At 43.5% G+C, this 23773-nt stretch overlaps 1 protein-coding gene and 1 long non-coding RNA gene across 3 annotated transcripts; one reads left to right on the forward strand and one right to left on the reverse strand.

The window, feature by feature from the left end:
• Window positions 1–6594: 6594 nt before the first annotated feature.
• LOC111950116 (equilibrative nucleoside transporter 2-like) lies at window positions 6595–12734 on the reverse strand. The gene is made up of 13 exons (XM_023967487.2): window positions 12631–12734; window positions 11349–11396; window positions 10520–10601; window positions 10127–10314; window positions 9862–10001; window positions 9561–9695; window positions 9090–9187; window positions 8902–8983; window positions 8496–8659; window positions 8298–8403; window positions 8120–8205; window positions 7793–7992; window positions 6595–7655 (listed from the first exon to the last, which is right to left on the reverse strand). The coding sequence occupies exons 2-13, from the start codon at window positions 11378–11380 to the stop codon at window positions 7544–7546; spliced, it is 1425 nt and encodes a 474-aa protein (XP_023823255.1). The 5' UTR covers window positions 11381–11396; window positions 12631–12734; the 3' UTR covers window positions 6595–7543.
• Window positions 9695–11209, forward strand: LOC111950117 (uncharacterized). 2 transcript variants are annotated; one of them, XR_011473991.1, is made up of 3 exons: window positions 9695–10025; window positions 10500–10679; window positions 10975–11209. It is a non-coding gene; the product is annotated as an uncharacterized lncRNA (long non-coding RNA). The 2 variants fall into 2 exon arrangements; XR_002875459.2 differs by having other exon boundaries at window positions 11042–11209.
• Window positions 12735–23773: the final 11039 nt, after the last annotated feature.

Below are 23773 nucleotides of genomic sequence, written 5' to 3' on the forward strand. Positions count from 1 at the left end.
CCTTATATTTATGGATCTGTATGCACTTCATACGCCTTCCACTAGATGTAAACAGGCAGTAGAAGGTTGAATGGGTGTCTAGCTTGATGTGAGGCCGAATAAGAGCTTTTGGAGTGACAGGTCCGCTCTTTTGTCAGTTTCAACGGCGCACAGGGGAACTCCACATTGTCTTCTGAAATGCGTTACGTATACACACGAAATGCTCCGCCTCTGATTTTATTGGATATATGAGAAAACATCATAAAGTAGGATTTTCAACCGAGTTTGACCAGTTTATTCGACGTTTATTGGGAATTTTGGAATTTTTCGTTCCAGGGCGCAAGAGTTGATGGCATGTTCGCGCCACAATGCTAAGCCAAAGTTGCTAATTCGACAGAAGAAATGGACATTCTAAAACCAAACAACGATTTATTCTGGAACTAGGACTCCTTTGCACAACATTCTGATGGAAGATCAAAAAGGTAAGAGAATTTTATGATGTTATTTCGTATTTTTGTGTAATATGTTGGCTCCAACAAGGCGGAGATAGGTGAGCGCTGTCTCACAATAATGCATGCTGCTGTTGTAGTAAAGTTATTTTTAAAAATCTAACACAGCGGTTGCATTAGAACCAGTGTATCTTTCATTTGCTGTACAACAGTGTATTTTTTAGTAAAGTTTATGATGAGTTCTTTGGTTAGATTAGGTGACTGTCCAAAATATTCCGGACATTTTGGTGCATTGTTGCTACGTATTCACAATGTAAAACCACGATTTGCGCTCTAAATATGCACATTTTCGAACAAAAACATAAATGTATTGTATAACATGATGTTATAAGACTGTCATTTGATGAAGTTGTCCAAAGGTTAGTGATTAATTGTATCTCTATTGCTGGTTTTTGTGAAAGCTATGTTGGCGGTGAATAAATGGCTTTGTGTGTTTGGCTATTTGTGGGAGCTAATTAATTATATATTGTGTTTTTGCTGTAAAACACTTAAATAACTTGCAATTATGGCTGGATTCACAGATGTTTATCTTTCATTCTGTTACAGCATGTATTTTTCATAAATGTTTTATGATGAGTATTTATATATTTCACGCTGCTCTCTGTAATTATTCTGGCTGTTTTGGTGCTATTTGTGATGGTGGCTGCAATGTAAAACTACGATTTATACCTCAAATATGCACATTTTCGAACAAAAATAAATGTATTGTATAACATGATGTTATAAGACTGTCATCTGATGAAGTTGTTCAAGGTTAGTGATTAATTGTATGTCTATTTGTGGGTTTTGTGAAAGCTACCTATGCGGTGGAAACATGGTGAAAATATGGCATTGTGTGTTTGGCTTATTGTGGTGAGCTAATATAATTATATATTGTGTTTTCGCTGTAAAACATTTAAAAATGCGAAATGATGGCTGGATTCACAAGATGTTTATCTTTCATTTGCTGTATTGGACTTGTGATTTCATGAAATTATATGATATCCCTGTCCCGTTAGGCTAGGCTATGCTAGTCAGCTTTTTTGATGAGGAGGATCCCGGATCCGGGAGGGAGACTCGTTAGAGTTTAAGAAGGAAATAAATTCCACAAATGAACTTTTAACATGGCACACTGTTAATTGAAATGCATTCCAGGTGACTACCTCATGAAGCCGGTTGAGAGAATGCTAGGAGTGTCCATAGCTTGTCATCATGGCAAAGGGTGGCTACTTTGAGGAATCTCAAACATAAAAATAAATGTTTTGGTTACTACATCATTCCATATGTGTTATTTCATAGTTTTGATGTCTTCACTATTATTCTACAATGTAGAAAATTAGTAAAAATAAAGAAAAACCTTGGAATGAATAGGTGTGTCCAAACTTTTGACTGGTACTGTACGTTTGCTTTGGCATTAATGAATATGTGTGTCACGCCCTGACCGTAGAGAGCTTTTTATGTCTCTATTTTGGTTCGGTCAGGGTGTGATTTGGGTGGGCATTCTATGTTTCTTTTTCTATGTTTTGTATTTCTTTGTTTTGGCCGGGTATGGTTTCAATCAGGGACAGCTGTCTATCGTTGTCTCTGATTGGGAACCATACTTAGGTAGCTTTTCCCCACCTATGTTTGTGGGTAGTTTTTTTCTGTTTAGTGTTTTCTGCACCTGACAGGACTGTTTTGGTTTGGTTTTTGCACTTTGTTACTTTTATTCTAGTGTTTCAGTTTAAATAAAAGTCATGAACACTTACCAAGCTCTGCGCTTTGGTCCGATTCTTCCTCGTCAGACGACGACAACCGTTACAGAACTACCCACCACCAACGGACAAAGCAGCGTGGTATGGAGGAGCAGAGGGTTTAGGACTCTGGACATGGGAGGAGATATTGGACGGAAAGGGCCCTGGAGACAGGCTGGGGAATATCGCCGCCCGAAAAAGGAGCTGGAGGCAGCTAAAGCTGAGAGGCGGTGATATGAGGCAAGGCAGCGCAGCAGCCACGAGAGGCAGCGTGGAGATTGGCGGAGTCAGGCGATAGACTTGAGCCAACTCCCCGTGCTTACGGAAGCAGCGTGGGTACTGGTCAGGCACCTGTGTATGCGGTAAAGCGCACGGTGTTCTCCAGTGCGCGCTCATAGCCCGGAGCGCTATATGCCAGCCCCCCGCAAGTGCCATGCGAGAGTGGGGCATCCAGCCAGGGCGGATTGTGGCAGCTAAGCGCGCTTGGTCTCCGGTGCGCCGTTTTGGCCCAGGGTATCTGCGCCGGCTCTGCGTACTGTGTCTCCGGGGCGCTGGGACTGCTCAGTTCGTCTATGCCTGCGCTCCGCCCGTGCCGGGCTAAAGTGGGCATTGAGCCAAGCGGAGAGTGCGAGTGGTAAGCACCAGATCTCCAGTGCTCCCCCACAGCCCGGTTCGACCTGTGCCTGCACTCTGGAGGGGCCGGCTAAAATGGGCATTTCAGCCTGGAGGAGTGGTGCCAGGGCTGCGCACCAGAGCTCCCCCACAGCTTGGTTCATCCGGTGCCTCCTCTACGCACCAGCCTCCTATAGGTCTCCCCAGTTGTGGTCCTTGTGGCAGCCCCACGCACCAGGCTGTCCTCTGCGCTTCTCCTCCAGAGTCGCCCTCCAGTCCGGAGCCTCCAGCGACGCCTCCAGTCGGAGCTTCCAGCGACGCTCTCCAGTTCCAGAGCCTTCCGAGTCTCCCTCCAATCCGGAGCCTCCAGAGTCGCCCCCAGTCCGGAGCCTCCAACAAGGGTGCCCAGTCCGGGGCCAACAACGAGGGTGCCCAGTCCGGGCCCGCTAGAGGTGCCCAGTCCGGAGCCCGCTACGAGGGTGCCCAGTCCGGGGCCCCGCTACGAGGGTGCCATCGGGGCCGTACGGGTGCCCAGTCCGGGGCCCGCTACGAGGGCCCAGTCGCCGGGGCACCGCCACGGGCCCAGGGCCAGTCCCCCGCTACGAGGGTCCACAGTGCGGGCCCGTTACAAGGGTGCCCAATCCGGGGCCCGCTACGAGCGTCCACAGTGCGGGGCCCGCTACGAGGGTCCCCAGTCCGGGGTCGGCGGCGAGGGTTCCCGCTCTAGAGGCGCCACCTAAGTGGGCCAAGCCGAGGTGGAGCGGGGTCTATGTCCTTCACCAGAGCCGCCACCGCAGAGAAATGCCCACCCAGACCCTCCCCTATAGGTTCAGGTTTTGCGGCCGGAGTCCGCACCTTTGGGGGGGGGGGTACTGTCACGCCCTGACCGTAGAGAGCTTTTATGTCTCTATTTTAGTTTTGGTCAGGTGTGATTTGGGTGGGCATTCTATGTTCTTTTTCTATGTTTTGTATTTCTGTTTTGGCCGGGTTATGATTCTCAATTCAGGGACAGCTGTCTATCTGTTGTCTCTGATTGGGAACCATACTTAAGGTAGGCTTTCCCACCTATGCTTTGTGGGTAGTTGTTTTCTGCACCTGACAGGACTGTTTCGGTTTCGTTTTTTTTGCACTTTGTTATTTTTTTCTAGTGTTAGTTTAAATAAAAGTCATGAACATTTACCACGCTGCGCTTTGGTCCGATTCTTCCTCTTCAGACGACGACAACCGTTCAATGTGTATAACCCATTTCTATTCAGCGAGTAACACAATAAATACACTCTAGAAAAAAATAGTTCCATAAGGGTTTTATTTGGCTGTCCCATAGGAGAACCCTTTTTTGGCTCCAGGTAGAAGCATTATATCGTTTCTTTTCACAGAGGGTTCTACATGGAACCCAAAAGGGTTTCTGCTGGACCTATGATAAAAATTACAGACCTCTACATGCTTTGTAAGTAGGAAAACCTGCAAAATCGGCAGTGTATCAAATACTTGTTCTCCCCACTGTATATATTTTTTTATAAATAAATTCACTGTCCTCTCCTCTGTAAGGACAAGAATGTAATGGCTTCTAGGACAAGAGCTAATGGGGTTTGATAATAGCTACTATAATTGTACCCCCAGCTGCTTACATTAGCTAACAGACATGGTAGAGAGATAGAGGTAGAAGCTTCTTTGTTTTTCTGGAAAAGTTTTTCATTTATTTTTCAAACCATCAGAATGTCAGGGAGACAGGTACCAGACTTTTCCCCCAAAAAATTGTTTCCATGAAAGCTGAATTATTGTTTATAAAATGCAGTTAAATGAAGATAAAATGCAATAAGATAGTAAATAGTAGTAAAAAAATCGTAACAAATCAAAATACAGTATAAAAACAATATAAAAACTGTAATAAAAAGAAATACAATGGTAAAATACTTAATCTTAAATAACTCCAAAATAGAACAAGGTATCTCTCAAAAAATGTTACACCAGTGAATGGGACACCACTGACASTATCCCACATTGCATAGTTAGATTGACTTCCACATGTTGTAGGTCAGTGTGCCTGTAACGGCTCTCGTTGGTGGTAGAATGAATGGACCAAGGCGCAGCTTGGTAGGCGTACATCGTAACTTTATTGATGACACCAAACAAAATAACAAAGTATAAAAACGAAAGCGCACAGTTCTGTAAGGCTAAGAAACTAAACAGAAAACAAGATCCCACAAAAACCAAGAGGAAAATGACAGCTTATATATGATCCCCAATCAGAGACAACGATAGACAGCTACCTCTGATTGGGAACCCTACTCGGCCAAAAGCAAAGAAATAGAAAATATAGACTTTCCCACCCGAGTCACACCTTGACCTAACCAAACATAGAGAATAATAAGGATCTCTAAGGTCAGGGCGTGACAGTGCAATAACTTTTCTTCGTTTGAAATATACATATACAGTACCAGTCAAAAGTTTGGACACACCTACTCAAGGTAGTTGAGATGCTTTGGGATGAGTTGGACCACAGAGTGAAGGAAAAGCAGCCAACAAGTGCTCAGCATATGTGGGAACTCCTTCAAGACTGTTGAAAAGCATTCCTCATGAAGCTGGTTAAGAGAATGCCAAGAGTGTGCAACGTTGTCATCAAGGCAAAGGGTGGCTACTTTGAAGAATGTAAAATATTAAATATATTTTTCATTTGTTTAACACTTTTTTGGTTATTACATGATTCCATATGTGTTATTTCATAGTTTTGATGTCTTCACTATTATTCTACAATGTAGAAAATAGTAAAAATAAAGAAAAACCTTGGAATGAATAGGTGTGTCCAAACTTTTGACTGGTACTGTACGTTTGCTTTGGCATTAATGAATATGTGTGTCACGCCCTGACCGTAGAGAGCTTTTTATGTCTCTATTTTGGTTCGGTCAGGGTGTGATTTGGGTGGGCATTCTATGTTTCTTTTTCTATGTTTTGTATTTCTTTGTTTTGGCCGGGTATGGTTCTCAATCAGGGACAGCTGTCTATCGTTGTCTCTGATTGGGAACCATACTTAGGTAGCTTTTCCCCACCTAGCTTTGTGGGTAGTTGTTTTCTGTTAGTGTTTTCTGCACCTGACAGGACTTTTTTGGTTTCGTTTTTGCACTTTGTTACTTTTATTCTAGTGTTCAGTTTAAATAAAAGTCATGAACACTTACCAAGCTGCGCTTTGGTCCGATTCTTCCTCGTCAGACGACGACAACCGTTACAGAACTACCACCACCAACGGACCAAGCAGCGTGGTATGGAGGAGCAGAGGGTTTAGGACTCCTGGACATGGGAGGAGATATTGGACGGAAAGGGACCCTGGAGACAGGCTGGGAATATCGCCGCCCGAAAAAGGAGCTGGAGGCAGCTAAAGCTGAGAGGCGGTGATATGAGGCAAGGCAGCGCAGCAGGCACGAGAGGCAGGCGGGAGATTGGCGGAGTCAGGCGATAGACTTGAGCTCCAACAAGGGGGCCAGGTGTCAGGGGCCAACAACGAGGGTGCCCAGTCCGGGGCCGCTACGAGGGTGCCCAGTCCGGAGCCGCTACGAGGGCTGCCAGTCCGGAGCCCGCTACGAGGGTGCCCAGTCCGGAGCCCGCTACGAGGGTGCCCAGTCCGGAGCCGCTACGAGGGTGCCCAGTCCGGGGCCCGCTACGAGGGTGCCCAGTCGGGGCCCGCTACGAGGTGCCCTAGGTCCGGGCCCGACGAGGGTGCCCAGGTCGAGGCCGCTTACGGGTTGCCCAGTCGCGGGGCCACGTACGAGGGGGCCCAGTCCGGGCCCGCTACGAGGGTCCACAGTGCAGGGCCCGTTACAAGGGTGCCCAATCCGGGGCCCGCTACGAGGGTCCACAGTGCGGGGCCCGCTACGAGGGTCCCCAGTCCGGGGTCGGCGGCGAGGGTTCCCGCTCTAGAGGCGCCACCTAAGTGGGCCAAGCCAGAGGTGGAGCGGGGTCTATGTCCTTCACCAGAGCCGCCACCGCAGAGAAATGCCCACCCAGACCCTCCCCTATAGGTTCAGGTTTTGCGGCCGGAGTCCGCACCTTTGGGGGGGGGGGTACTGTCACGCCCTGACCGTAGAGAGCTTTTTATGTCTCTATTTTAGTTTGGTCAGGGTGTGATTTGGGTGGGCATTCTATGTTCCTTTTTCTATGTTTTGTATTTCTGTTTTGGCCGGGTATGATTCTCAATCAGGGACAGCTGTCTATCGTTGTCTCTGATTGGGAACCATACTTAGGTAGCTTTTCCCCACCTATGCTTTGTGGGTAGTTGTTTTCTGCACCTGACAGGACTGTTTCGGTTTCGTTTTTGCACTTTGTTATTTTTTTCTAGTGTTCAGTTTAAATAAAAGTCATGAACATTTACCACGCTGCGCTTTGGTCCGATTCTTCCTCTTCAGACGACGACAACCGTTACAATGTGTATAACCCATTTCTATTCAGCGAGTAACACATAAATACACTCTTAGAAAAAAATAGTTCCAWAAGGGTTATTTGGCTGTCCCCATAGGAGAACCCTTTTTGGCTCCAGGTAGAAGCATTATATCGTTTCTTTTCACAGAGGGTTCTACATGGAACCCAAAAGGGTTCTGCCTGGATTCAAAAAGGCTTCTTCAAAGGGTTCTCCTATGGGGACAGATGGATAACCCTTTTAGGTTCAAGATAACAGTCTATTTTTATAAGAGTGTAACCAGACTTAGTTTGGTTAGAGCGGTATGTAGAAGGTAGTGTTCTCTAAAGCAGGTTCCTCAGCAGGAAGGAGAGGGCTGCCCCTAGAGASAGACCCAGAGCCAGGAARAAGGTCATCAAGGCCCCTGCTGTCTCACAGTCTTTAGMCCTCACCAACCTGGGAAAGAGAACAGGGATCAGGTGGACAGCTCAGATACTGGGGAACACGTTGCAAACAAAACAAAAAACGGTTAATGGAACAATTTGACAAAACTGTTGAATAGATTCYGGGAAGATATCAATTCTGTGACTCACTGAGGTGCGTAGGACATGCAGAGACAGATGAAGTATCCATTGGACACGGCGAATAATGTCATGATGGCAACGAAGGCAACGTCATGGGAGAACAGGACTGGCAGGTACTGACGGTTGTCAGTGTTACACAGCATAATGAGAGGGATGAAGACCACACGGGACACCACGAGCACTGGCAACAGACGGCTTCTCTTTGAGGGCTGTGGACAGATAAAGACAGAGAGACACTATTAGGCAGAGAAACATACTCTGAGGCATTGGAGCAGCAATTGAATGCCGTTATTGGTAGTAAAGAAGACAGACAGAGGGCAGAAATGTCAGACTCACCCACTGAACCATAGAGGTGACACTGCGGCCAATCAGGTCCATGGCGTTAAAGACGACAAAGCAGCAGACACAGAGAAAGTATCGGTCTGAAAGATACAGATGTAAGGCAGATGTCCAACCACAACTGGACATTATATTACTAGGCAATTATGTGTTATTCTCCCAGCTGTTTGCTCACCCCACTCCTTGTTTCCATACACACTCTTCACTTTCACTGTGACAGCGGGGAAAACCGACAGTGTGACAGCCAGCACACACGTCACACAGAGGGCCATCACCCAAATCTGCACAACAGTAACAAAGTGTGAGAGAAATGTTTGAGAAAATGTTGTTTTGAATTGAGATCGGAATGACAGTGGGATACGGAACAAGGCACCTTTTTGAAGACTGCCAGGACAGATGACCTGGTGTGACTGTCAGTCTGTTTCGTCATGGACAGGGCTTCTTTGGTCCCACTGGCCTCAAAATCACCATTTGTTATTATGGGTTTATTGTTGTAGCCATTCAGGTCACCATTGGCCAAAGCTTCTTTTTCTTTGTCTTTGAGAAGAATAGGGAAAAATCGTCAGGGCTCTGGCAACTGCACTGATTTGTCCGTGATAAAGACAGTGACAAATGGTTCAAGCATTATATCGTTTTGAAAACATAGTTGAAAACAAACAAACATATTAAGGAAAATCCCTGCACATAAGTGAATTAACTATTAGTAATAATAGCTCTTCTACATGGTATCATGTATTTGTTATTAGTTAAGGATGGAATATAATGTTCCATAAACCTACCTGCACTTTTGAGAGGCTCGCTTGAGGTCGCCAGTTGGTCATGGTGACTTTGACTTTTCTCAAAGTAAAACCGGGCAAACTCCTAGAACCCAACACACAATCTTATGAGTACATTCCTCTGTAGTGTCCTAAGCAACAGTGGAAGAACTGACTATTGCTCTCTTGTCATGACCGGTGTAGCCACTCACCAGGTGTGGCAGTAGTAAGTAGCTGAGCAGGGTGATCAGTGTTGCCAAACAGGGGGTTAGGAAGTACCCAAGAGCAGCACTGGCCTTGTCTGTTTTACCTACACAGAGAAGAAGAGAAACTCAGTACGAAATAGAATTAAAAGACAAGTTGACCTAAAAACAGAGTCAAATCTAAGCTGGCAGGCGGAGCTGAGATGTTTCCCACCAAACAGGATGTGGTGACCAGTTAATCAGTTGAGCGAAGCTGAAGCATAACACACGTTTACCACAGTTTGAGCCTGCTCTTCCAGTTATGCTAATGTGAGCAAACATTGTGAGCAAATGCCATTAGCAAAAGACCTGTTTTAGTGAGCCTGTTACTATATTAAGGAGGAGGTCATGTTGATTGAGTGCGCCTGGGTGTGTCATTGTGTTCGTTATTAGTGGGTGTCGTGAGGTGATATGTTGTGCGTAGGGAAGTGTAGTACTCACTGAGGATAGAGAGCAGACTGGCCAGAGCAGCGAAGATCCCTGCCAGTCCCTGACCACTCATAAACAATGTGCTGTACTTCGGGGGGAGCATTCCTACCAGCCCAAACAGACTGCCCTGGAGCACAGCTCCAAAAGCTGGAGAAGGGGAGGAAGAGGGGATGTGTGAGTATTTCCACATAAAATTTGATTGGAACACATTTTCATCGGACAAATAGTCAAAACAATGATACGACTACTTCTGATTCTGAACGATATAATACGTGATCCAGAGACACATGAGGGCAGGTGGGAACCAACTCACAGTTGATGAACCAGATAGTTGCCATGGTAATAGAGAAGAAGCTGTCGGGCTGCATGGGCACCTTGACCATAATGGCCGTGAGGAGGAAGAGGCAGAGGATGGAGACCAGACTGACAGCAATCCGGACCTTCTCTCTGATACTAACGCCACACAGGAAAAAGAAGGTTGGGTTAGACCACTACATTAAACTAGACCTTCCATTCAAAAGGAGAGAGGTGTGGAATCAAAAGTTTAGACACATAGAACCATGTGGTATGTTGCTCACCACTGGTACAGGAACGAGTTGGCTAGGGTGAAGAGGAGCAGGGGCAGCTGGGATAGAAGGGTCATAAAGCTGGCAAATTCGTAGTCTTTAGTAACTGGGGTCGTTCCATTCGTAACTGGGGTCGTTCCATTAGTTACTGGGGTCGTTCCGTAACTTGACGGGGTCCCTTTGAGGCGGTCGTCGAAATACTTCAGCAGAAAACAATGGGAGAACAGAGGTGACATTAGCTGAAGTCCCCTACTCTTATCATACGGCAAACTAATAATAGACAGTATGTTTGCCTGAAAGTGTAATATTCAGTGAAAATGTTTATTGTTTGTGGTACCTAAATGTGTGTGTGAGTGTGTGTGTGTTTGTGTCTGGTTGTGATGAGGTAGAGGAGCTGTGTGGTACCTCAGTGGCGGTGATGAAGAAGTTCCATGGCAGCAGTGTCCCCAGTCCCAGGATAAAGATGATGACGGCCACAGCACAGCCTCTGTTAGGGGAGAGAAGACATCACTCACATCTCACATAGCAACCACTCCAACAGCCGCTGGTAGCACTGCGTTTTAAGGTAGGTTACTGTTTCCACTGGTATTTACTTTGTATTTCATAGGAATGTTTGTGGTAAGAATGGGTATTTTATAGTTTACTTACACAATCGGTGATTACCTGGTACTAAATGGTGCCTAGTGATGCTTAATGTTTCCCAAAGAAACAAGTAATTTCTAGTTTTTTACTGAGTAATTACTGATATATCATGTCATTTCTTATCTGATTCCCATGGACCAGTGCTCAGATGAACGATATGGGATGTYATACCCTGATCTGTTTCACCTATCTTCGTTCATGTCTCCACCCCCCTCCAGGTGTCGCCCATCTTCCCCATTATCCCCAGTGCATTTATACCTGTGTTCTCTGTTTGTCTGTTGCCAGTTCGTCTTGTCTCGTCAAGCCTACCAGCCCTAGTCTCTGTTTTCTAGCCCTCCTGGTTCCGACCTTTTCTGCCTGCCGCCCTGTACCTTTCGGACTCTGACCTGGTTAATGAACATCTGCCTGTCCTCGACCTGCCCCTTGTATTTGAATAAATACCAGAGACTCTAACCATCTGCCTCCTGTGTCTGCATCTGGATCTCGCCCTGTGTCGTTATATGGTGACTAAACGAAGAAGCACGTGAAAGCTGCTCCCAACAAGGTTTTTTTGTCTCAGATGATTCAACCAATGAAAAGTGAGTAAACTCACCGGTCCACAGGGGCATTCTTCTGGGTAGTCATCCTGATACTCTTGAGTCTGTATACACAAGCATGGGACAGAAGATAGCTTCAGAACGTGTCACTCTTTTAAATACTGGTGTGTTGAAAATAACCACAGCAAATCCCCCTGATGTTATTCTAATCAGTCATCTTTGACAAGAAATAACATCATATTTTTTGCTCTTGGTGATTTCAGCATGTTCTAAAAAGTCTACAACTTAAGGAGTTAACCATATCCAGTCCCCTCCCACCATCATTTCTACAACATCCTTTCCTTGTCTTCTGCCATGTTCAGAAGCTGGTAGGTATCTCAGGTTAGACAAGGCTACTTTCTGAATGAACCATGTGGTAAAAAAGCTTTCCACATGGCTTCTGAAACGAAGTATTCAATGGTAAACTTTGAGATGAAATTAGTATTATTATAGAGGATGTTAGACCTATACAACATCTCAAAATGAACGGTTTTATTACTGACATGGAGAAAAATGTGTTCCATTACATCGGCTAATACCGGTGTATTAAACTATTGGCATTAACTTCAGACCTATACAGCCTTAATTATAACGCTCTAGATCTAATCAGAAATTAGATCCTTCCCGATGGACTATAACATCTTGGGGTAGCCCACACCTGTCAACACACACTCACCACCTACCTGCCTTATGCTTCAAATAGAAAATGTAGTTGATACATCGAATTATATTGATTTAAATCCTTGGTGTCGGGACCACCGGTGGCTCCTCGTAGAACACCACGTTGAGGATATGACTCATACACGTACAACAAAGTAACAACAGTAGGTAGCTCTGCACACAGGCTAGTACGCTGCCCATGTCGCTCTTTTATGTACAGACCAATTGAAAGGATTTTTGCTTGTCTGCATTGTTTTTGAGGGCTATTCGTTTGATTTATTCTAACAGTTAAAACATGTAACACATTCAACAATACAGCATCTTATTCAAAACTCAAGCAACAGAGCAGTAGTTGCTGCGTGAAGACATAAACTAGACACTCAGAGAAGAAGTGCCCCGAAGCGGCACTATTAAATTGGACAAATAAAGCACAATTCTTCTTAATTTCTGGATCACCCAAAAATTCTCAGCGAATAAAAAAGTAGCCTATAGTTGAGCGCCTCGAGACTATTTGAGCTGTTCTTCACGGTACATAGGTTATATCACCATGCCAACAAAATAATAAAAAAAACACAGCCAAATGAAAAGAAATGCCAACAAAATAATAAAAGCAACGTCTGTTAAACATTAAAAACTCACCCGTTAGAGTAGAATTGTTTAGTAGCTGGTATCGTTTTTGCGATGCTGATTAAACGCGCTCAATGAAGTGAACGCTTTTCAACATTTAGCGCGAATCCTTGACAGACAAGTGTTTCCTGTACATGGAGCGCCAATTTTGAGAGCGCCTATTGGCTGTTTGTTCAGCCTTTTTGTTCAGGGGTGGAAAAGTACCCAATTGTCACACTTGAGTAAAATGAAAGCTACCTTAATAGAAAATGACTAAAGTAGAAGTGAAAGTAACTCAGCAAAAATACAACTTGAGTAAAAGTCTAAAATTATTTGTTTTCAAATATACTTAAGTATCAAAAGTAAATGTAATTGCTAAAATATACAAAATAAAAAGTAAGAGTATAAATAATTTCTAATTAATTTCAAAGTCCTTATATTAAGCAAACCAGAGGGCACAATTTTCTTGTTTGTTAAATGTACAGTCGTGGCCAAAAGTTTTGAGAATGACACAAATATACATTTTCACAACGTCTGCTGCCTCAGTGTCTTTAGATATTTTTGTCAGATGTTACTATGGAATACTGAAGTATAATTACAAGCATTTCATAAGTCTCAAAGGCATTTATTGACAATTACATGAAGTTGATGCAAAGAGTCAATATTTGCAGTGTTGACCCTTCTTTTTCAAGACCTCTGCAATCCGCCCTGGCATGGTGTCAATTAACTTCTAGGCCACATCCTGACTGATGGCAGCCCATTCTTGCATAATCAATGCTTGGAGTTTGTCAGAATTTGTGGGGTTTTGTTTGTCCACCGGCCTCTTGAGGATTGACCACAAGTTCTCAATGGGATTAAGGTCTGGGGAGTTTCCTGGCCATGGACCCAAAATATCGATGTTTTGTTCCCCGAGCCACTTAGTTATCACTTTTGCCTTATGGCAAGGTGCTCCATCATGCTGGAAAAGGCATTGTTTGTCACCATACTGTTCCTGGATGGTTGGGAGAAGTTGCTCTCGGAGGACGTGTTGGTACCATTTTTATTCATGGCTGTGATCTTAGGCAATGTGAGTGAGCCCACTCCCTTGGCTGAGAAGCAACCCCACACATGAATGGTCTCAGGATGCTTTACTGTTGGCATGACACTGGACTGATGGTAGCGCTCACCTTGTCTTCTCTGGACAAGCTTTTTCCGGATGCCCCAAACAATCGGAAAGGGGATTCATCAGAGAAAATTACTTTACCCCAGTCCTCAGCAGTCCAATCCCTGTACCTTTTGCAGAATATCAGTCTGTCCCTGATGTTTTACCTGCAGAGAAGTGGCTTCTTTGCTGCCCTTCTTGACACCAGGCCATCCTCCAAAAGTCTTCACCTCACTGTGCGTGCAGATGCACTCACACCTGCCTGCTGCCATTCCTGAGCAAGCTCTGTGCTGGTGGTGCCCCGATCCCGCAGCTGAATCAACTTTAGGAGACGGTCCTGGCGCTTGCTGGACTTTCTTGGGCGCCCTGAAGCCTTTTTCACAACAATTGAATCGCTCTTCTTGAAGTTCTTGATGATCCAATAAATGGTTGATTTAGGTGCAATCTTACTGGCAGCAATATCCTTGCCTGTGAAGCCCTTTTTGTGCAAAGMAATGATGACGGCACATGTTTCCTTGCAGGTAACCATGACTGACAGAGGAAGAACAATGATTCCAAGCACCACACTCCTTTTGAAGCTTCCAGTCTGTTATTCGAACTCAATCGGCATGACAGAGTGATCTCCAGCCTTGTCCTCGTCAACACTCACACCTGTGTTAACGAGAGAATCACTGACATGATGTCAGCTGGTCCTTTTGTGGCAGGGCTGAAATGCAGTGGAAATGTTTTTTGGGATTCAGTTCATTTGCATGGCAAAGAGGGACTTTGTAATTAATTGCAATTCATCTGATCACACATAACGTTCTGGAGTATTTGCAAATTGCAATCATACAACCTGAGGCAGCAGACTTTGTGAAAATGTATATTTGTGTCATTCTCAAAACTTTTGGCCACGACTGTATTGATAGCCAGGGGCTATGGAGCCAGATACCTGCATAAAGGTTGAACGTACATGTCGTTAGGATTGTAAGAAAATCCATACGTAAAWTGTTAGGATCRTAAGAAAAGCCATCTGTGAAATATGAAACGTAAGTATGAAATTTAAACTGTGAACATACAAACATGTTACGATTACTGACCAACATTTCAGGCTTGAACAAATCTTGTGTTGCATTTGTGACATACAATAATACCTTTCAGAGTTTTGGCAGTTTCATCTCACCAACAAAGAAAACGTACACCAAACGGCCTGTGAGGAGTGTTACGAAAACAAGCACAACATAGTACAAAAACCGGAAGTCAGTAAAACTGGAAAGAGGTATCCTGCACGTTTTCAAGTTAAAAGTCTCCATTCTCTATTACTCAGTTGAGTTGGCATCATATTTAGGTAGCTAWTGTAATGGATTTGTTTTTCAGTGCAAGTCTAGATAGCACTAGCTGTATTATGCCTACAACRGTGAAGTTTCAGTCCGCTAGATGTATCTACAGCATCTCTGGGTGACATGGACATCCCCATGCATGCACCTTATCAAAATACGACAAATTCAATMTTGCACCATCCCATTATCTGGGCTCTGTCTGCAATCATAACCAGTAGTATATACCAGGAATAATGAATCACAACCAGTAATATATACCAGGAGTAATGAAACATAACCAGTAGTATATACCAAGAATAATGAAACGTAACCAGTAGTATATACCAGGAATAATGAATCTTAACCAGTAGTACATACCAGGAATAATGAAACGTAACCAGTAGTATATACCAGGAATAATGAAACGTAACCAGTAGTATATACCAGGAATAATGAAACGTAACCAGTAGTATATACCAAGAATAATGAAAAACTCCCTAGAAAGGCCTAAACCTAGGAAGAAACCTAGAGAGGAACCAGGCTATGAGGTGTGGCCAGTCCTCTTCTGGCTGTGCCGGGTGGAGAATATAACAGAACATGGCCAAGATGTTCAAATGTTCATAAATGACCAGCATGGTCAAATAATAACAATCACAGTAGTTGTCGAGGGTGCAACAGGTCAGCACCTCAGGAGTAAATGTCAGTTGGCTTTTCATAACCAGTAGTATATACCAGGAATAATTAATCAGAACCAGAAGTATATACCAGGAATAATGAATCATAAACAGAAGTATATACCAGGAATAATGAATCAGAACCAGTAGTATATACCAGGAATAATGAATCAGAACCAGTAGTATATACCAGGAATAATGAAACATAGACTAATAATAGATGTCTGGTGAATCTATGAATTATGTATGACCACGGGAATCTTTGCCACTAAAAATATTGATTGATTTATTTCCTCACTCAAAATCTTACCATAGCATATTGGTAAGATATATAGCAAGGCTTAATATGAATTGATTTTTTTTTTACATGATTCATATGAATCGGGTCATGAACATATGGACTTTGAAATGAACAAGGGAGAGGTTAAACAGAGGCTACGTCTGGCATAAGCTTATTCCCACACTTTACAAKAACTCTGTTGCAGTGGTCTTAGGTAATATCCATRTAGGCTATTCCCTCCATCACGACACTGCTGCCCAGTTGAAGAGCTTGTGATCTCCATGCAGCACCACAGCACCATGYRCMTTCGGAAAAGCACCCCTSAGCTTCAGAAGATTCCCTTCTGGAGAAATGCAGTCATAGAGTCATTATACTCTAATGTAGGCCTATTTGCCTACTAGCCAAATAAAGTGCAGCGCATGTGTGATGCACGCAACTCATCATTMCAACATATTTGATCATTTAATTCATCCTTCAGTCAGTCAGTATGTCATCCATTCAGTCMTTTGTCTGAGTTGCAGTAACAACTAAATCAAAGAGAATATAGAACAGTGGGGGGGGGTGGGCTTTCCTGTTTTGCATGTTTTTTGGGCATTAGTATGTGTCACATATCAGTTGGCAAACAATGTAAARTATATATATTGTAATGACCTGACTAGATCATAAAGGAACAATTGTCCAGACMGGATTGAGTTTACGAATTTACGGTTTATTAACCCAACTTCACACAGGYTACTGTTTGGCCGTAGCCCACGCCAAATAAATGAAGGATACCTTRTAAACCAACCGTGACCTTCTCTGTGAAGGCCAGACGTAAGAGAGAGAACAAWGGCTAAACCTGRTCTTAACTTCCAATGCTCCATCCCCCTGCCCAAMCCCCCTCCACGCCACYCCGCCAACCACCAGGATGCCCTGCTTCAGAACATTCCAGGCATTCCTGTGATTGGCAGATAGCAGGYTGATTGGCATGTCCGACCCCTTGAACACTGGGTACTGGTAAGTACAACACAACCAACYAATAGCCTAACACATAACACACAGCTGTCTGTGCGGATCGCTACAATATARTTGAGTTAATAAAGTCGCATACAAACATGGTCTTTTGTTTTCTTTTGTAAGGCAGGTGTTTCAGCCTAGCTCAGTTCTTTCTGTGGTRGTGGGGCAAGCCAGCAGAGCCGTGATTGGCTCAGTGTTCTGTCACTCATGGGGACACTACTTCACCGCCAAGTCTAAGGGTAGAGTTAGAAAATTCCAGCCCCTTGGGTGCTGCYATAGAGTTACATTAGAAGTGCTCATCCAAGAAGGCTCAAGGTCATTGGCCACAGATAAAATGACTTAAAATCACATTATATCTGCAGTAGCTTTGATTGGACTGATCATGTCAACATTATACTTTCAAAATCTTAACTAGCAGTCAACAATCTCCTGGCAAATCATTTTTAATCCTTGTCATATGAAGAGAAATAATRAAGAGAAATTATAGATAAAACGTATCGGTGCTCATCGGCCATTGGACATAAACATTACACAACAAGTTGTAAATCACTAATTCAACAATGAGTGGTTTGGAAGGAACTATCTTAGAGCTACGACCTGAAGATCACTGACGTCATCATAATTTGACCTTTTTTTTCCTTCAAGTTCCCAGTTGTCTTGAAAGCACATCAAATATTTTTAAGAGCTTTCATTGTCTGCGTATATGCCCCCTTTATTTATCCTACGGTTCTGACTTGGTGTACTGTAAGAACGGCCCATGTTCTGAATTCTGTCGCTGTACATTTCAAACGTGCTGAAAAAATAATTATATTGACTACGTCCGTCCTAGCTCGCTCATTAATGTCTTAATCGAAATTACATATTGCCTCTTATCTGCTTGTCGTCACCCCTTATGCCATAGTTTGTACATCTCAATTGTCATTAGAAACCATATTTGTTTAAGCAAGTCAGCCAAATCAGCTATGTTTTTTAAAGGCAGTAAATGAGGCTGAATTAACTGTTTTGCTGCCAGACAAGGCTCTGCTGATAGCCAGGTGTTGCAGTGGTAAGGTGTTGGGACTGCTGTTGGGACTGCTGTTGGGATCGCTTTATGTAGGCCCTAACAATTTGTGGGCACTGTTTGTCACCGTTATAGTGCAATTAATGTATTGTTTGGTGTTGTGTAGTGTAGTGGCTTTGCTGGCATGCATCCCACATATATATATTTTTTGCCCCACCAATATTTACGTGCTAAAGTCGCCACCGGATGTGCAGATCATTTTGCAAGGGGCCCTGCTTGTCCAGCACGCAGGCAGACCTGCAAGAAATCATTTCGCCTGAGAGAAGCTGTGGAGAAAAGATAGAGGAACTACTAAACATGGACCTAATGGAGAGAGTGGATGGTGCCACACCATGGGTGAATMCGGTAGTGGTGGTGCCAAAACCGGACGTGTCTGGACATGAGACAAGCGAACACAGCAATCATACGTGTCGGGTACCCAATCCCCACAGTAGATTAACTTTTGCAAGGAATTAATGGGTCTGTCATATTCAGTAAACTGGATCTTAAATGGAGCTATCATCAATTGGAGCTAACACCAGAGTCAAGAGACGTGTTGATGTTTGCAGAGCATAATGGGATGTACAGATATAAAAGACTCATATTTGCAGTTTCATCGGAAACATCGAAACATCCCTGACAGGCATCAAGGGGGTGGAGAACATATCGGATGACATCATCGTCCACGCCCCGGACAAGGAGACCCATGACCAGCATGCTGTCCTCAACAAGCTGGAGAACTGTGGGCTGACTCTCAACTCAGAGAAATGTCAATTCAACATGGACAAATTGGTGTTTATGAGCATGCTACTCTCACAGAAGGGCATTGTGCCCACGGCTGAAAGAGGGAGCGCAGTGGTCGAGGCCAGCGAGCCTGAGACTGCATCAGAGGTTTTAGCTTTCTAGGTTCAGTGGGCTATAGTAGTAGGTTCATTCCCCAGTTCTCTACACTCTCAGAGCCTCTGCGGAATTTGACCAAGAAGAACACAACATTCCACTTCGGACCGGAACAGAAGGTATTTCAGACATTAAAAGAGAAACTGGCTGAAGCCGCGACACTCGCGTACTTTAACAAAGACATGCCCACAAAATCAATAGCAGACGCAGGACCAGTGGTCCTAGGAGCTGTGCTCGTGCAAGAACAACACAGAGAAATGGTTCCAGTCTGTTATGTGAGCAGGAGTCTGTCAGAGTGTGAACGCAGATATTCACAAACTGAGCGTGAGGCCTTTGCGTTGCTTTGGGTTTGTGAAAGTCTTCACCCATATGTACACGTCAGGGAATTTGATCTTGTTACTGATCATAAGGCGTTAGATGCTATTTACAGTCCTCGCTCAAAGCCATGCGCTCGCATTGAACGGTGGATGCTGAGGCTCCGACCCTGTGACTTTCGAGTTGTCCACATACCAGGGAAAAGCAACATCGCTGGCCCTCTGTCTCGTCTAATTGGAGGGACTGCTGTGAAGGACACACGCACATGGAGCAGAGGAGTGTGTGAGATTTGTGGCTGTGTACGCAACTCCAAATGCAATGACCATCAGGAAAGTGGAGGACGCATCAGCTACAGATGAAGAGCTAAGATAGTACATGTCATCCCAGTTCCAAATACCAGCCCACAGAGAGAAGCAACGAGATTGAACTTCACTCAACTTTCTAGAGCCGTGGTCACCGACCGGTGTATCGTGATCGACAGGTCGATCTCCAAGGCATTCCTAGTCGATCGCCAAACACTTATGTAAAAAACCCAACGATAAAGCCTTGTGTTCTATTTTTTGTTGTTGTCTGGGCTGTTGGCGGTAGGTGCACCCGATTCAACTGCCCTGTGCGCCGGGTATGCAAACTGTTACCATTTTGAACCATTTCATGTGTCTAAAGGTACTATGTGTCTAAAGGTACTATGCAAGAAATGTTGTTACAAACTCTGCCTTCCCGGCAGGCCCAGAGAGCAAATCAAGTGCACTATAGGCCTACCACTGGCCAATCGGATGGCTCAGATTACCGTGTCTGCTGTAACGTAGCAGGTTTAAGAAACGTTTAAAACCACGACTAGAGAGAGACTGTCAATGAACACAGCAGAGAGCTGCTGTTTTTATGAGTGAGTTCATGTTTAAGTTCTTACTCAGCACTGTCAACACTTTGTATTCAACACTTTTATAAGCCATAAAATGCGTTCTTCCTATTTCCACTCAGCGCTACAACAAGCACTGCAGCACTAATGAATGAGTAGGAAAGTGTATCTATAGGCTTGCCTTGTTATTATTAGCGGCTTGGGACATTTTTAATATAGAGGAATTTTTAACTTTCTCTGTTCATTGGAGTAACAACATGAATTTGAGCATGAGGCAGAAATAATGCTGTGCCATCAGCWGGAAGACTATGTCACTGTTTGGTCAGTGTCCCTTTTTGGTCAGTGTCCCTTTTTGGTCAGTGTCAGTGGAGGAAAGTGAGAGCGGAGGGCTGTTGAGAGGCTGCTCTCTCCCTCCGCTGAGACTGACCATCAGATGCAGGCACCATCAGCCCAGTAAAATAAAAAGCAAATTATTTAAATGTATGCTCACTCAGCTGTGCCTCACAAGTAATACAACAATAGATCTATTACTGGTGTGATCATATAGCCTACCTCAAATGTTGATTTTTATTTCTTCTTTTTTTATGTCCTGAACAACAATGCATTTGTCAAGGCAATTCAAGCAAAGCCAATATGTGGTGATAATGTATTGGGCCTATAGCTTACTGCACAAACCTCATTGCTACAGTACTGTTTTTAATTGGTTAATGTTGCACAGGCTTACGTTTTTTAAGTCATGTTTAAAAAAAAAATCAGAGCGGTAGATCTCAGCTTGCGTTTTGACTCAGAAAGTGATCTTGACTCAGAAAATGTTGGTGACCACTGTTCTAGAGTTTTCCCTGTTAACACTATCAACATTTCCCTTTACTGTGGCAATTGTGATCGAATCAACGCACTATTAGCCACTTTCAATGCAACAAACCAAAGCAAATTGAACTATGCAAGAAATTTTGTTGTAGGCAGGACGCATCGGAGTAGGATTCTATTGCATTGACACATACTACTCAGCCTGTACTCTACACAGACCGGTGCGGCATAAACACAGCCAAATATGGATCTGTGCCATTTACTTTTAACTGGACTGTGTTTACAGCATGAGCGGTTCTGAGTAGATGTGCCCTTGTTTTGAGATCAAAGGGAGAGCTGCATGTAGCCACCTGTACACATTTTGTTCATATCCTTTGCTCGTTAGGGAGTTATTAGCCCAGTTATAGATCATTTGTAGTCAGCAATAGGKGAGTGATTGTTTCCTGCAAAATCACAAAACGTGTACATTTCTAGACATCTTTGTAAAGCAAGTCTGGTAAAGAGCTTTTTTTTGTCTTAAAGGGGCAGTGTTGTATTTTGAGACAGGCTTGAATAAGTAGCCAATAGGCAGAGGGTAGCATAATTTGTCTGATTCTCTGTAATAATGGTATGGGAATAATAATGCATTTTATTTTGCAAAGTGGTTTCTTGCATCAAACAACACAACATTTTCAGTCACCTCCTCGTCTGAAGGACAAGTGGATAAACAGGTTATTGTTAAGCCCTGCATGTTTTTTTCAAAAGTCTCATGGAATGTAGGCCTACATTGAAGACCACACATTGGCTGCTACTTTAGGCTGAATGATATAACAGCTATTTCCATGTTAAAATGTTATGAGATGCATTTTCTCYGTTGTTATTGAAGGTAGKCCACYCTGGTAGGCCTACATTGTGATCAAATAGCCACAGTAGCCTACATGGCCTCTGTTAAAACTGTAACTTAAAGCGGGTACAGCCTCAGCCCTCAGCAGACCTGAAATTTGCTCAGTGCCGAAAAAAAAGAGAGGGAACAGTGGTCCTAGGCCTATGTTGCTTTATAGGTGGAGTTATGGGCCAATTTGCATATATTCCTTGAAGTACACATGTGGAACTGCATAAACATTTTTTTTTGTTTCAAACCATTTTTTTATTCTTATCCCAGAGTCTCACATTGGCCCCATTATTTATAGAAAGACCCGTATAAACTCAGCAAAAAAAGAAACGTCCCTTTTTCAGGACCCTGTCTTTCAAAGATAATTCGTAAAAATCCAAATAACTTCACAGATCCTCATGGTAAAGGATTTAAACACTGTTTCCCATGCTTGTTCAATGAACCATAAACAATTAATGAACATGCACCTGTGGAACGGTTGTTAAGACACTAACAGCTTATAGACGGTAGGMAATTAAGTTCACAGTTATGAAAACTTAGGACACTAAAGAGGCCTATCTACTGATTCTGTTGAACTTATCAACATGAATTGGGGTATTCAGAGTACTATACAGRTAGAGAGCATTGAACAGAACTATGTCAATAACAACATTTTGATWGAACCTTATAATCCCAAGCTCTCGTAATCAGTGGTGTAAAGTACTCAAGTAAAAATACTTTAAAGTACTACTTAAGTAATTTTTGGGAGTATCTGTACTTTACTTAACTATTTATATTTTTGACAACTTTTACTTTTACTTCACTACATTCCTAAAGAAAACTCGGTACTTTTTACTCCATACGTTTTCCCTGACAACCAAAAGTACTTGTTACAATTTGAATACTTAAAAGTAAAGGAAAAAGATCAAATTGGCACACTTATCAAGAGAACGTCCCTGGTCATCCTTACTGCCTCTGATCTGTTGGATGATGTCTGAGTGATGGAGTGTGCCCCTGGCTGTCGAAAAAAGTAATAAAAAAGTAAATTGTGCCNGGTCATCCTTACTGCCTCTGATCTGTTGGATGATGTCTGAGTGATGGAGTGTGCCCCTGGCTGTCGAAAAAAGTAATAAAAAAGTAAATTGTGCCGTCTGGTTTGCTTAATATAAGGAATTTGATGTATAGCATTTACTTTTACTCAAGTATGGCAATTGAGTACTTTATCCACCACTGTACTTAAGTACTGTGATGAAATGGGTTGAGGAATCAGGCGCAGGGAGCAGAGGGTTAGGACAACAGTATTTAATCCTGGTACTGACACGGTCACGCCAACACACTAGGCGCACACAAAACAGACCGGCCCAAAAACAGGACCAAAATCAGCCCAGCGAAAACACAAAACACAATCCACAACAAACGCACAGAAGAACAAGCCCGCACAACAGCCAGCGGGCATTTCCATCTTAAAAATAGCCCTAATCAAAACCAAACTAGAAACAGGTGAAACCAATAAGACCAAACCAACTGAAAAGGGAAAAGGGGATCGGTGGCAGCTAGTAGACCGGTGACGATGACCGCCGAGCGCCGCCCGAACAGGAAGAGGAACCGCCTTCGGTGGGATTCGTGACAAGTACATTTAAAATCTGATACTTTTAGACTTTTCCTCAAGTAGTATTTTACTGGGTTACTTTCACTTGAGTCATTTTATATTAAGGTGTCTTTACCTTTACTCAAGTATGACAATTGAACATTTTTTCCAACTCTGCTCGTAATGTTGTGATAGAATATAATAAAATAGTATAGCATAGCTTAATTTTTTTCCAGTGGGGACTGGCGTGTGGTGTTCCAGGTAAAACAGTAAATTACATCACACATCTCACAGTAGGCCTACATGGCAGATAGGCTACAGTTTTAAAGACAAAGACCCAAGAATCTGTGTGTATTTATAGCATGTCATTTCCCATGAAAGATACATTATTTTGGCTTATTCTGCATTATTGAAAATATAATTTTCTAGCTAGCA

This window comes from Salvelinus sp. IW2-2015, linkage group LG23 (genome assembly GCF_002910315.2).
Source record: "Salvelinus sp. IW2-2015 linkage group LG23, ASM291031v2, whole genome shotgun sequence".
In the NCBI taxonomy this organism is placed as follows: Eukaryota; Metazoa; Chordata; class Actinopteri; order Salmoniformes; family Salmonidae; genus Salvelinus; species Salvelinus sp. IW2-2015.